Here is a 13,614-nt window from a genome sequence, read left to right on the forward strand (position 1 = left end):
GCGGGTCTCCGCCCGGCTGCGCGGGGGCCATGGCTCTCGACGCTGGCGCGGTCCCCGGGCGCCCGCGCTTGAGTACCTGCACACACTTAGGCAAGATCGTCGTTTAATTAGTTTGGAGGTAAGGCGGCCTCCGCCCTCCTGGTCGGAGGCGCCGTCCGCCTGAGCGAAGGTCGGAGGTTCCAACGCACGGCCTGGGCGGAATTTGCGACAAGCCTTCCGGGCCTCGCGTGGTGCCCTACGAGCATAGCCAGGGAAGTTCTGCTAGCGCCGGCCGGAGACGTCTCCACGACGTCCGGGCGGAGGCCCTCGTAACCTGCTGACTGCGTAGGTCTCCGCCACTCGCGGCGGCCATGCCACAACAGTTGGTGTAAATAATGTTATCCTCAATCATCTTGCTTTCTTGCTAACCAGTAGACATAATGGGGATGGGATTGAAGCAACTCATTTATTTCTCTGCTATAAACCTGGACAGCGAGCAGCACCAATCGCAAGGAACGGTCCAAGGCATGGATGAGTTTTGGAATTCAGACTGCAAATGGCTGTTGAGTGTTGACGGAAACCTGTGAAAGAAGAGTGCATTCTCTACAATGGCTGTTAGGTGCAACACTACTGAAGGGACATCAGTTCTCTACAATGACTGAACACAGCACGTCCCTGGTAGGGATGACGGATGAGCAAGTAAAAACGTACTATAATACTATCCAAGGTGCTAGCGGCGGTGTTCAGACCTGCAGTGCTCCGGCGTCACCCAGGATTGAGCCCTGTGCCGGGACACACTGCTTCTGTTTGGAACGGAGCACAGCTTGGTTATACAGTGTAAGTCGACCAGAAATTAATTGATATAAACAAAACTGTACAAACAAAACACAAAAGCGGGGATAGCTCAGTTGGGAGAGCGTCAGACTGAAGATCTGAAGGATTGAGCCCTGGACCGGCATACTCTGTTTGGTACACAGCACTCAGCTTAGCGGTCATATGGTAGAGGCCGCCCAGAAATGTATTCATATATAAGAATATATAAAAATGAAATACACAAGTGGAGATAGCTCAGTTGGGAGAGCGTCGGACTGAAAATGCAACTACTATTTTTGCATTCTCTTTTTTTATACTTTTCTCGTTGTGCTCATTCTTATTTTATTTGTTCTCACTGCGCTCAACTGAATAAAAAAACCCAAATATACTTTAATAATAATCAAAGTAGCTACCTATACTATTCGTGCGAATTAACTTACTAGTTTTTTAAAACTTAATCTTTTTGGGGTTCTCATGATTTCACGGAGAAGATGGATTCCACCGAGCATTTTCTTCTTAATCGACGTTGGTTGTTCAATTTGGAAACCGAAGGTTGGAGATATTTTTTGCGGATGATGAGTAGACACTTGTGCTGGTCACTGCTCCACGTTGCAGTGGAAATCGCGGGCCCTCTTTTTTCCACGCTTCCGCTGGTGACTGTGACTGGGCATAGACCATCGACCCGCTCTCTCATCTTTCCAGCTTCCATCCAACCATCCATATGCACTTCTGACTACTCTGCTTTGGCTACGCAACCCTCAGTTTTGCTTCCTCCTCCGTTCACCATCACCATGGCTCAGATCGATCTGATGGAGGTGGCAGAGGCGACCGCTGTGGAGTCCGCGATTCTATGGCTGGTGCAAACTATCCTCGAAGCTCTTCTACCCACCGGCGAGCTCGACGCGTGGCTTCAACGAGTTGGCCTCGCTGGTGCCATCGGTGCACTCAAGTATGAGGTCGAGAGGATGGAGACGGTCGTCAACGGTGTCGGGGGCAGGGCGATCGGGAACAAGCCGCTTGCCCGCTCCCTCGCTCGTGTCAAGGAGCTCATGTATGACGCTGACGACGTCGTGGATGAGCTCGATTATTGTAGGCTCCAGCACCAGGTCGAAAGAGGTATGTATACATCCATCCTTGCGATTTGTGTTTTTTTTAGATTGTGATAATCATAATCCTCATGACATGTTCTTTATCCTTTCTTTTTCAGCTATGATTGCTCCTGCTATTGATCTGGACGGCATGGTTGGAGATGGAGCAGAGCAAGTAGATGCATCGGCCAATACTTTTGGTATACTTCGATCCTTGTGATCTGTGATTCTCTACAGTTTTTTTTCTTTAGTAAATTGTGATGATAAATGTAACGCTTGACGTGTCCTTACTTTCTCCGTTCTCTGTCAGGTATGCTTGCTCCTGCTACTGAACCGGAAGGCATGGTTGGAGATGGAGACAGAGATAGAGAAGAACAAGCAGATGCATCGGCCAACAATACTGGTACACTGAATAATAGCGGCCGCAAAAATCGATCCGAGGTGCGGGATTATTTTCAGATTATACCATCTGTTAACGGAGAGCCTGCAAAAGCGAAGTGCAATTGCTGCGGCAGAGAGCTTACATGGGGTCACGGGACATCAGCTTTGCACAAGCATCTCAAAAGTTGCAACAAAAAACGTTCAGCAATTGAAGAGACGCCGAACCGTCCAAGGTACTACTTACCCTTCAAGATCTGCATTGTATACAACTATGATGGACAAAAATTATGAACATTGCAATGCTTTCATTCTTTTTAAAAACACAAGCGTGAGCCAGCACCTTAATATATGCATACAAGTTTTTGTTATTATAGGAAAGCAATATGATCGTTTTACTGAAACTGTGACATCCAGTGCAACTTTAAATCACGGTAATAAATTTCTGGTGACCAACCTGTGATCCTTTTCTTCTTGTAGTGTCGGCGACAGTGTACAAAATGGTGCCACAATTTCGACCTATGATTCAGAGGGCAGAAAAAGAATGAGAATTGAGTACAATGTAGCTGCAACCACGCACTTTTTGAAAAGTATCCAGGAAATAGTTCTTGAGTTAAGAAGAATCCGACACGATGTGATTGAGTATCTCAAGGACTCTATTGCAAGGCCTGATCAGTATCAGATTAACAACTCAGATACACGAGTAAGAACATCAAGCTCTCTTCCTGGAAAGGTATATGGAAGGGATGTGGAGAAAGCCAAAATCATAAAGGCGATCAAAGCTGCTAAGTCGGACAACATTACTGTGCTACCTATTGTAGGCATTCCAGGAGTTGGGAAGACAGCTTTAGCTAAACTTGTATACAATGCACCACGTGTTGAAAGAAAATTTGAGCGGATATGGGTTTGGGTGTCCAACATCTTTGATGAAGTAAGAGTGACAAGGGAGATCTTAGACGTAGTTGCTCTAGCCAACCATGAAGGATCTCGCAAAAGAGAAAGCTATGAAGGAGTCAGCAACTACTCGAAACTTCTAGAGGCCTTAAAGAAACATATAGCATGTCAGTCCAAAAAGTTTCTACTTGTTCTAGATGATGTCTACGACTGCATGGATAATTCCCAATGGAAAGATCTAATAGATGCTTTGGGATCAAGTTGCAGAAAGGGTAATGTGATTATTGTGACAACTAGGAATTTGGCCATTGCAAAAAGGCTAGGTACAATCAAACCAGTTGAATTAAGAGCTCTAGGAAATAATGCTTTTTTGCAATTGTTTAGAGCTTGTGCATTTGGTGATAACCAATGCAAAGAACATCTAGATATCGGCCATCAAATAGCTACAAAGTTAAATGGCAACCCATTAGCAGCAGAAAATGCAGCGGACATGTTAAGAGAGCAGCCTGGTCTTCACCATTGGAAAAGCATCATGAAGAATGGTGTTTGGGAATCTCTGCAATTCCGTGAAGGCATCGTGACTGCTTTGAAGATTAGTTATTATCAGTTGCCATACAATTTACAACAATGTCTCTTGTTTTGTTCTATATTTCCGAATGGCTATTTGTTCCATATTGACAATTTGGTTCAAATGTGGATATCGTCGGGATTTGTAAAATCTGTTGAGGCAGGACAAGATTACCTCAATGCTCTGGTTAACTCAGGTTTCCTTGAGCATGTTATTATAATAACAGACTTCATTACACTTGGCCATAAAAAATACTATGTTATGTGTGGTGTGATGCATGAATTTGCAAGACTGGTTTCAAGGGCCAAGTTTGCAACTATGGATGGTTTAGAGTGCAAAGAAGTTCTACCAACTGTACGCCATTTTTCAATCCTAATTGATTCAATGTATCATAAAGATGAACGTGGGTTCATACTTCGTAATGGGAAGTTTGAAGAAAAGTTGATGAGTATGATTTCTTCAGTGAGAAGATTGAGGACATTGATCTTAATTGGGCATTATGACTCATTATTCTTCCGGTCCTTCCATACCTTCATGTGCAGTTTGGTAAATTGTACCCATCTTCGTTACCTAAAACTTGAGAACAAAGGGAGCAATGAAGCTTTGCTTATATCTCTGAGCAATTTTTACCATCTTGAAGTATTAGATGTTGGACAACCACTTATTGTTGATGGTACGAGTGATCTTGTCAGCATGAGGAATCTTATTCTAACAAAGGGAGCCTCCGGTGCTTGCTCCCCAGCATGGTCTGCTTGCTTGCAGAAGATCCATCTAGAGGATTGTAAAGGATGGCAAATAATCCCATCTCTAGAAAGTCTATCATCTCTTACAAAGTTGAAGTTAAGGAATATGACAGAAGTAACAGAGTTGCTAATTCCTTCGTTAGAGGAGCTGGTATTGATTGATATGCCAAAGTTGGAAACATGTTTCTCCAATTCAGTGAGGGACTTGAACTCAAGTTTGAGGGTACAGGAGATCAGGAGATGCTGGGTACTGAAGGCCTTTATCCTCTTTGAGAGCTGTGAAAATTTTGAAATCGAGCACATGTCATGGTTGCCCAGTGTTAGCGAGCTTACCATCGAGGATTGTCCTCATTTAATGGTATCAAATCCTCTACCACCTTCAAGTAGCCTTTGTAAATTATCCATCACAAAAGTTTCCGCACTTCCAGAGATGGAGGGATCATCAAACGGGGAATACAGAATTGGATCTGATGATGATTATGGTGATCCATCTACCATTGATTTCCTTGATGAGAAAATTTTGTCATTCCACAACCTGAGGACCATAACTCGATTGCAAATAGTGGGCTGCAATAATCTGTTGTCTATTTCACTAGAAGGTTTGAAGCAACTCGTCTGCTTGAAGAGGTTGGAAATATGGTCTTGCCAAACAATTTTCTCTTCAGATGTGTCGTCAACACATACCCATGAATACATGACAAGCACAAATTTTGATGCCAGTCCATCTCTCGAGTGTCTCAGCATTAGAAATTGTGGAATAACTGGCCAGTGGTTATCTGTGATATTGCAACATGTGCGAGCCCTAGAGACATTGGATTTAGTGAGGTGTGAGCAGATAACAGGACTATCAAATCTCCCCTCGGCTCCATGTGTTTCATCACAGGGAAATCCAGATGGCGCATCGACAAGGCCATGTCCTAACAAACTCCTGCGGATTCCATCTAACCTCATACCCTCTCTCAAGAAGATGTCCATCGAACGTTGCAAGCTAAAGTTTCTGGGGCACAAGGACTGCTTCTGTGGATTCACCTCCCTTGAGGAGCTAAGAATTGTTGGTTGCCCCGAGCTGATATCGTCCTTGGTGCGTGAAGACGAAATCGATGACCAGGCAAACGGAAGATGGCTTCTCCCGTGTTCACTTGGCAGACTGACTATCTATGACGCTTCCGTAGAAACGCTGCAGCCCTGCTTTCCGGGAGATCTGACCCGCCTCAAAGTACTAGAAGTGTGGGAAAATCATGCATTGAAATCTCTACAGCTGCATTCCTGCACAGCACTGGAAGAGCTGGCAATTCGATATTGCAAATCGCTAGACGCACTAGAGGGCTTCCAATCCCTCCGCGGTCTCAGGTATTTCAAAGTATCCGGATGCCCAGGCTTACCTCGATGTTTGAAGAGTTTATCAACGCAGGGTTATGAGCTGTTCCCTCGATTGGAAAGGCTTCGGATCGACGACCCGTCTTTTCTTACCACGCCATTCTGCGAGCACCTCACCTCTCTCCAATGCCTACAGCTCGTGAACGAATATGAAGATAATATCGACGCGGCAGGACTAACATGCGAGCAAGAGGCAGCACTTCAGCTCCTCACGTCCCTGCAAGAGCTCCAATTTGATGGTTACTGGGAACTCTCGGATCTTCCTGTGGGTCTGCATAGCCTTCTCTCTCTCAAGCGGTTGGAGATCAGTCTTTGCCGGAGTATCTCAAGGCTGCCAGAAAGGGGCCTCCCACCTTCCCTGGAAAAACTGGAGGTCCGCCATTGCAGCATGGAGCTAACCGAGCAATGCAGAATGCTAGCGACAAGCAAGCTAAATGTAAAAATTGATGGGAATTATGTGAACTGATTACAGGTTTCTCCACATCTCGCCTTGAAAGGTATACTTCTACCGTTGACCATGTAATCTTGATGGTTTACATACATTTTTATGTCTATTTGCAGGCATTCAAGCTGACACCATGGCTGCAGTGACCGTCTTCGGAACCTATAGGAGTATCATACTGTTACAAGCTGTTCGAGCAAGTGTTGAAAGCACTTCCCTGTTTCTCCTAGGAGACCTGCTACAAATTACAAGGCTTATTGTTGACCACGGCCCAAGGGCGAGAAGCCAATGCCAAAAGTGCCAAAAAAGTGTTGTTCTTTTCACTCTGTAGCCTCAAAAACCAGATGTTTCTAGTTTAAAAAAAAAAACTGATGTTTCTTGTGACAGGTTCTCTGATTCTGCACAGGGTTTTGTTTCACTTGTAAACCTTGTCCTCGTTGCTCAAGTGCTCATGTTGCTGAATGCTGTATACGGTTTTCCTGATTGGCCTTGCCGGCCGTTCTGAAAGCAGCGAGGTAGTAGAGGTTCTGTTGTCATATGACTGAAAGGAGCCTATCAGTATTTTCTTCCCGAGGGTGTTTATTCTTTATGTTGACTATAGAAGGGACTACAATATATATAGAATGCACTTTCTGTAATCAAAAGAGTTGGTGTAAATAATGTTATCCTCGATCATCTTGCTTTCTTGCTAACCAGTAGACATAATGGGGATGGGATTGAAGCAACTCATTTATTTCTCTGCTATAAACCTGGACAACGAGCAGCACCAATCGCAAGGAACAGTCCAAGGCATGGATGAGCTTTGGAATTGAAGGACCGAAAATGGCGACCAGAGGGGGGTGAATGGGAGCCGTAAAATTTCTTCCGAAACTTTTTCGGCCACTGTCCCAAAATCACCGCCAAACTCGCAAACCAAACACCGTGATGTCCACGACCCAAATGAGTGGGTGGATGTTCCCTAGAAACACAGCGGGACACCACGAAACCAACGCAACCAACCAAAAATGAATCAGAACTCAAATGACCGAGCTGCGGACAAAACAACAAGAGCTGGACACCACCACCGTGAGACACACCTGCAAAACATACTCAGAAGGAGAGAGCTGGACTTGCATGGCACTCGAAGGTGCACAGCCTACCAGCAGCAATGACAAGCCTGCCTTCTCCTAAATGGATGGGCACGAAGCACACTTGCAGAAGCAAATTCACATATAGATATAGTAACCGACTAACCAAGAGAGATTCAGTAAAATGCAATGATGAGCTTGAGACCAAATTTAATATTCAAAGTACTGTTGCTTGATTGAGACATTTCCTGAACATCATTTCAATTCACGTGATATGCTCAGCTATGCAAGCACAAGCTCATGGTCGAGCATTGATTTGTGCTGGGCAAATAAAAAGCTGAGGGAGGAGCAGGTAGCTCAGCCTAGACTCCTGCTCGTCCTAGACTGGGAAGGGCATAGGCACTGCAGCGACGCTGCTGGTTCTTCCTGCTGTAGGACATGACGAACACAGAGAAATGAAATAAATAAACTCGGAAGAACACAGAAATTAGCGAACTTGGCATGGGAGCTTCAAACGTTGGAACTGACGAGAGACTTGAGCACGCGCTGCTCATCTGAGCACGCTCAGTGCAGGAGCACTGGCGCTGGTAGCGCTGCTGCGTCCACCCATCAGACAGATCCTGCACGAACACAGACTGAAAGCGAAGAACAGAAAAACGAGCGGACACGAAATTGACGCAATCCGACTCCACACTCGATGATTCGATTCCAAATTTTGCAGATATGTAATTCGACTAGGAACAAATAGATCCCCAAGAAATCATTGCCTGAGATCAACTCAAACTCTAGATCTGCAAGATTTGGGAAAAACGGGAGGAGAAAAGCAACGAACAAAAATTGCACACACCAAATCGGTGAAGAATAAAATCACAGAAAAACATGGTGAATTCCGGAGGGCACGAGGAGGATTCGGGCCTCCATTCCCAAACCAAAAATCTCAGAAAAACAAGGACGAATTTTTCAGCTCTTGGACCTCTCTCAAGAGCAAGAAACCCTAAGTCTAAAAGGAGAAAAAGAAAAACAGGAGAGAGGTGAGGGAGGTGGGGGCTCCCTCATCCTATTTAACAGGGCTATTACACATTCCCAGTTTTGCCCCTGGATACAAATGAGTTGAACCGCTAAGCCCAAGGGCGTTGTTGTCCAACCCGGTGTAATCTTGATCCGACGGCCACCGCGCCTTCTCACTGGTAGCTTCGCCTCGACGCGAATTCCTCGATGCCGCCACGTGCCGTCCGTCCCTCCTCGGAACCTCCGCCCGGGTTTTGAGGCCCAAACCCGTAAACCGTCCATCCGATGGTTTTGAGACCCAAACCATCAAACCGTCCACGGGTAGCGTACTCCATACGCGTTCCCCGCCATCCGACGCGTGTCACCGCCGTCCTCGACCGGCCGGCCCACCAAGTCCTCCTGAGCCTCGCTCGACTCACGCGTCCGCCGTCTTGACTCGGTCAATACCGTCACTCCATGTCTTCTTGCACTTGTTGATATTCCAAGTGTCAGCCACCGCGGCTAGTTGCCCGACCTCCCGGTCCCTCGGTACGACACGCCCTCCTTGACCTTCACCTCGCCGTCAACTACCGCCTCCGGCTCCACACCTGCACACCACGAGCCAAGAGACATGGACACATAGCTTTCACCATGGTAGAGTTAGTCACCAACTCAACCTATTCGTGGATCACGTTGATCAATCACTCATCACACAAAAACGAACACACAAGGGTACTTGTCAACCTTGTGTTCGCAATCTCCCCCTTGATGAGTGCATTGTCAACACCACCACACAAATAGCTTGAGCAAAGAAGAAAAGGAGGAAGAAGAGGAGAACTCATCCAAATGACCAAAAGCCAAAAAAACAAAATGGGGTCATTTGAAATGAGCAAAGCTTGGTCCCCAAAAACATGGGCAACGGCTCAATGCAACCAAGCACAACACAGCTAGCCCTCAAGAAGAGGCAATGGGCTCAACACCACTAGCAAAGCTCGAAAAAATAGGAAAATTGCTAGGCTCAACACATCTAGCAAAAGCAACTCAAAGTGCAACTCCCCCTGAATAGGTGCAATCTCACGATTTTAAAATTTTCTCCCCCTTTGCTCAATATTTCTCCCCCTTGTGGACATATGCACTTATCAAGCTAGAGCCCAAAGATTGCATCTCCCTCTCAAATCATGCTATGAATGCAGAAATGCACGAATGCAGAAGCTTCAAGATTATAGCAAGTAGATTGAAAAGATGCTCTAGTTGATGCTGTCATGTATATATAGCAACACATACAAGTGCTAGCAAATGCTCAAAGTGACCAAATTAGACGAAATATGGCATTTAAGCAAGTTTGATCAAGTTTGAGCAATTTTAAAAGAAGGTTCACCACCAAAGGAGCACATAGCAAAAATAGACAGGAGATCGACCTTGTGCTACACATGTATGCAAAATGAACTACCCCAAACAAAGTTCACACATCATGTCATGAGACAAACTTGTGGTTTGATCAAATTTTAGATACCAATTGAAATTTATTGGAGTTATGCAGCTTATTACCAAAGTTTGTCACACAAGTGTGTGCGGGAGGTTATCTGTGCCATCAAAACCTGACTTAGCGACCATGTCAAGCCTATGCCAAAGGCAATCAGAAGCTTAAGACAATGATCTCGGTATCCATTACAGAGCTCAAGTTCACCAATAAGTGCAATTTGGAGCTGTCTCGATACTCTGACATAGGATAGTACAGACCCATCCCGATCTTTTCAATTCACTTAGTTTGTTTTTCAAGTTTTAGCACAAATTCAAGTTTCTCAAGCAAGTGTGTAACTCAAGGTATGAGCCGTAGCAACTAAGCATATATATGAAGCAAAGAAGATCTCGACACATTCTACACATGCTAGTTGCCACAAGTAGTGGTGAACACATTTCATGTTCCAACAAGTTTTAATCAAGTTCATAGTTTGGAAAAACAAGCTTAGCTCATAACATTCATCAATTGATCAAAAGGAGCCTAAGCCAAAAGCACATCATGTATATCCATAACAACCCCACCAAAAGCATAGTGTCAATCTAGCTACTATAAGGATGAAGCTCAGGATGCAATATGATACATGATGATATGATATGCAAGTATGATATAAAAACAAAAACAAAGGCTAAACTACAAAGAAAAGCAAAACTAGAATACAACAACCAAAGTTCCCCTCCTCTACAAAGGGAAACAAACTCCAAGCTCCCCTCGCAAGCGAGCAAACTGGGCTTGGTCAAGAGGCTTTGTAAAGATGTCTGCAAGCTGGTTTTGGGTGGTTACATGGATGAGATCAATGTCGCCTTTTTCATAGTGGTCTTGGAGAAAGTGGAAACGGACTTCGATGTGTTTGGTTTTGGAGTGAAGCACTGGATTCTTTGCAACACTAATGGCACTCGTGCTATCATAGAAAAGTGGCACTCTCCTATACTCAAGTCCGAAATCTCTCAAAGTGGCAACCATCCATAGGAGCTGTGAGCAGCAAGCGGCAGCATCAATGTATTCGGCTTCGGTGGTGGATTGGGCTACACTGGATTGTTTGCGAGAAGACCATGACACCAAAGAAGAGCCGATAAATTGACAAGTCCCGGAGGTGGACTTGCGCTCAACTCGACAACCAGCATAGTCGGCGTCTGAGTAACCACAGAGAGAAAGCGAAGAAGAAGCGGAAAACCAAAGGCCAAATTCAGGAGTGAACCGGAGATACCTAAAAATCCGCTTGACGGCCTGCCGATGTGAAGTGCACGGAGAAGCCTGGAAACGAGCGCACAAGCACACGGCGAACTGGATGTCAGGTCATGTTGCTGTCAAGTAGAGGAGGGAGCCAATCATGCTCCTGTACTCCTTCTGGTCCACCACCTCGCCTTCCTTGTCTTCATCCAAGGCCGCAGTCGTTGACATGGGTGTTGAGAGGGGCTTCGCCTCACCCATGTCGAACTTCCTCAACAAGTCTTTCGTGTACTTGCCTTGATGGATGAAGGTTCCTTCTTGCGTCTGCTTGATCTGAAGTTCGAGGAAGAATGTGAGCTCGCCCATCATGCTCATTTTGAACTCCCTGCTCATCATTTCAGAAAACTTTGCAACAAGACCGTGAGAGGAGCCGCCGAAAATAATATCATCCACGTAAATCTGTACCAAGAGCATGTTAGTGCCATGCCTGAGGAGAAAAAGCGTCTTGTCTATAGAACCCATCTCAAACCCCTTAGCTAATAGGAACGACTTTAACCTCTCATACCACGCTCTGGGGGCTTGCTTCAGGCCATAAAGGGCTTTGTGTAGCTTGTAAACATGGTTTGGGTATTTGGGGTTTTCAAAGCCTGGAGGCTGCTTCACGTACACCTCTTCTTCTATGTAGCCATTTAGGAAAGCACTCTTCACATCCATTTGGTAGAGTTTAAAGCCTTTGGATGCTGCAAAGGCGAGGAGGATCCTAATGGCCTCAATGCGGGCCACAGGAGCAAATGTCTCCTCAAAGTCTACTCCCTCTTTTTGGCTAAACCCCTGCGCTACCAGCCTAGCCTTGTTCCTCACCACAACTCCATCCTCACTTTGCTTGTTCTTGTACACCCACTTGGTTCCTATGGGATGACACTCGGGTGGTGGTGGAACTAAGACCCAAACTTGATTCCGCTCAAAGTTCTCTAACTCCTCTGCATAGCATTGACCCAATCAGGATCAGAGAGTGCGTGTCCAGTACTTTCGGGCTCAAAGTTAGCGACAAAAGCTGAATGTGCGAAATGGGAAATATGATAAGACTTGGAACGTGTTAACCTTTCGTCGATGTCGCCGATCATGGTCTGAGGAGGATGGCGTCGCTGGATGTGTCGAGGTGCACCCAAAGACGAAGTCGCCTCCCCCTCATCCACAGCTGGGGCCTCCTTAGTCGATTGAGGAAGCGGCTCGCACGGACCCATGAAGTAGAGGTGGAGGGCTCGGGGCCATGAGCCGAAGTGGTCGAAGCTGTCTCAATCGGGGCAGCCGGTTGAGATGGCTTGGGATCATCCCAATCGGCGTCGTCGTCGTCCTCAACGAAAATGCTGTCACCCATTTCTTCATCACCTGCACGTTCAAAGACAGAAACAGAAGAGGGCATGGTTTCGTCGAAGGTGACTTCACAAGTCTCCACAACACGGTTAGTCTCAAGATTAAGCACACGGTACGCATGTGAATGAGAAGCATAATCGAGAAATATACCATCCGAAGATCTAGATTCAAACTTGTCAAGATTACCTTGCTTAAGAATGAAGCACCTACAACCGAAGACTCGAAAATGACTCACCTTGGGTGGATGCCCAAACCGCAACTCATAGGATGTCTTCTTCAAGAAAGCACGAAGGAAAATGCGGTTTGAAACATGGCAGGCGGTGTTGATGGCTTCGGCCTAGTAACGCCTAGGAGTCCTATGCTCATCGAGCATCGTCCTGGCCATTTCAACCAAAGTCCGATTTTTGCGCTCAACAACACCATTCTGCTGAGGGACATAGGGCGAAGAAAACTGATGTTCAAGACCCAGAGAAGCACAGAAGGTGTCAAACTATGAGTTTTTGAACTCAGTGCCATTGTCACTGCGGATAGCTCGTATGGCATTCTTTGGTAACTCAGTTTGCAACCTCAAGATCAAGTCACGAGCATGAGAAAACGCTTCGTCCTTGCCCTCCATGAAAAACACCCAAGAATAGCGAGAAAAATCATCCACGATCACAAGAACGTACCACTTCCCTCCCTCTGACCGAACCCGAGCCGGACCAACAGTGTCCATATGGAGTAGCTCACCGGGTCTCGTGGTCATGACCTGAGTCACTGGAGGATGGGAAGCAGCCACCATCTTCCCGTGGCGACAGGGATGACATACCAGATCCTTCTCAAACTTAAGTTTGGGCAATCCTCGGATCATGTGAAGAGAACTCAACCTCACTAGGAGATCGAAGCTCAAGTGACCAAGTCTCCTATGCCACTTCCACAAATCAGAAGAAGATCCGGCAACCAAACAGCAAGAAGAACCAAAAGATTGAGAGAAATCAGCTCTGAAAACTCGGCCAAAAGGAATGATCTGACAAACTAGATGTCCCTGAGAATCGAGCACATGAGAAAGTCCAATCTTAAAGCGCACCTCAAACCCATCTTGAAGGAGTTGCGAAACAGAGAGCAAATTGAAATGCAGGCTTGAAACCAAAGCAACGTCCTTCAAGATAAAAGACTCGTTGACCCGAATGGTCCCACGAGACAGAACCTTACCTTTGCTATTGTCCCCAAATGTGA

At 45.9% G+C, this 13,614-nt stretch overlaps 1 protein-coding gene across 2 annotated transcripts; it reads left to right on the plus strand.

Moving 5' to 3' along the window:
* Positions 1-638: 638 nt before the first annotated feature.
* On the plus strand, positions 639-6,974 carry LOC136509878 (putative disease resistance protein RGA3). 2 transcript variants are annotated; one of them, XM_066504461.1, is made up of 5 exons: positions 639-1,908; positions 2,000-2,080; positions 2,191-2,494; positions 2,739-6,337; positions 6,402-6,974. In XM_066504461.1, exons 1-4 carry the CDS (start codon positions 1,284-1,286, stop codon positions 6,304-6,306), a joined length of 4,578 nt encoding a protein of 1,525 aa, XP_066360558.1. In that variant the 5' UTR covers positions 639-1,283; the 3' UTR covers positions 6,307-6,337; positions 6,402-6,974. The 2 variants fall into 2 exon arrangements, with proteins under 2 accessions (XP_066360558.1, XP_066360557.1); XM_066504460.1 differs by having other exon boundaries at positions 2,739-6,312.
* The last annotated feature ends 6,640 nt before the right edge of the window (positions 6,975-13,614 follow it).

Source organism: Miscanthus floridulus, chromosome 16 (genome assembly GCF_019320115.1).
Source record: "Miscanthus floridulus cultivar M001 chromosome 16, ASM1932011v1, whole genome shotgun sequence".
In the NCBI taxonomy this organism is placed as follows: Eukaryota; Viridiplantae; Streptophyta; class Magnoliopsida; order Poales; family Poaceae; genus Miscanthus; species Miscanthus floridulus.

Bases quoted from the DNA above. Each gene is read 5' to 3' on its own strand.
- LOC136509878 (XM_066504461.1), top strand. From the start codon at position 1,284: ATGGATTCCACCGAGCATTTTCTTCTTAATCGACGTTGGTTGTTCAAT. The intron at 1,909-1,999 runs GTATGTATACAT...TTTCTTTTTCAG, and splicing joins CCAGCACCAGGTCGAAAGAG to CTATGATTGCTCCTGCTATT. The intron at 2,495-2,738 runs GTACTACTTACC...TTCTTCTTGTAG, and splicing joins GAGACGCCGAACCGTCCAAG to TGTCGGCGACAGTGTACAAA.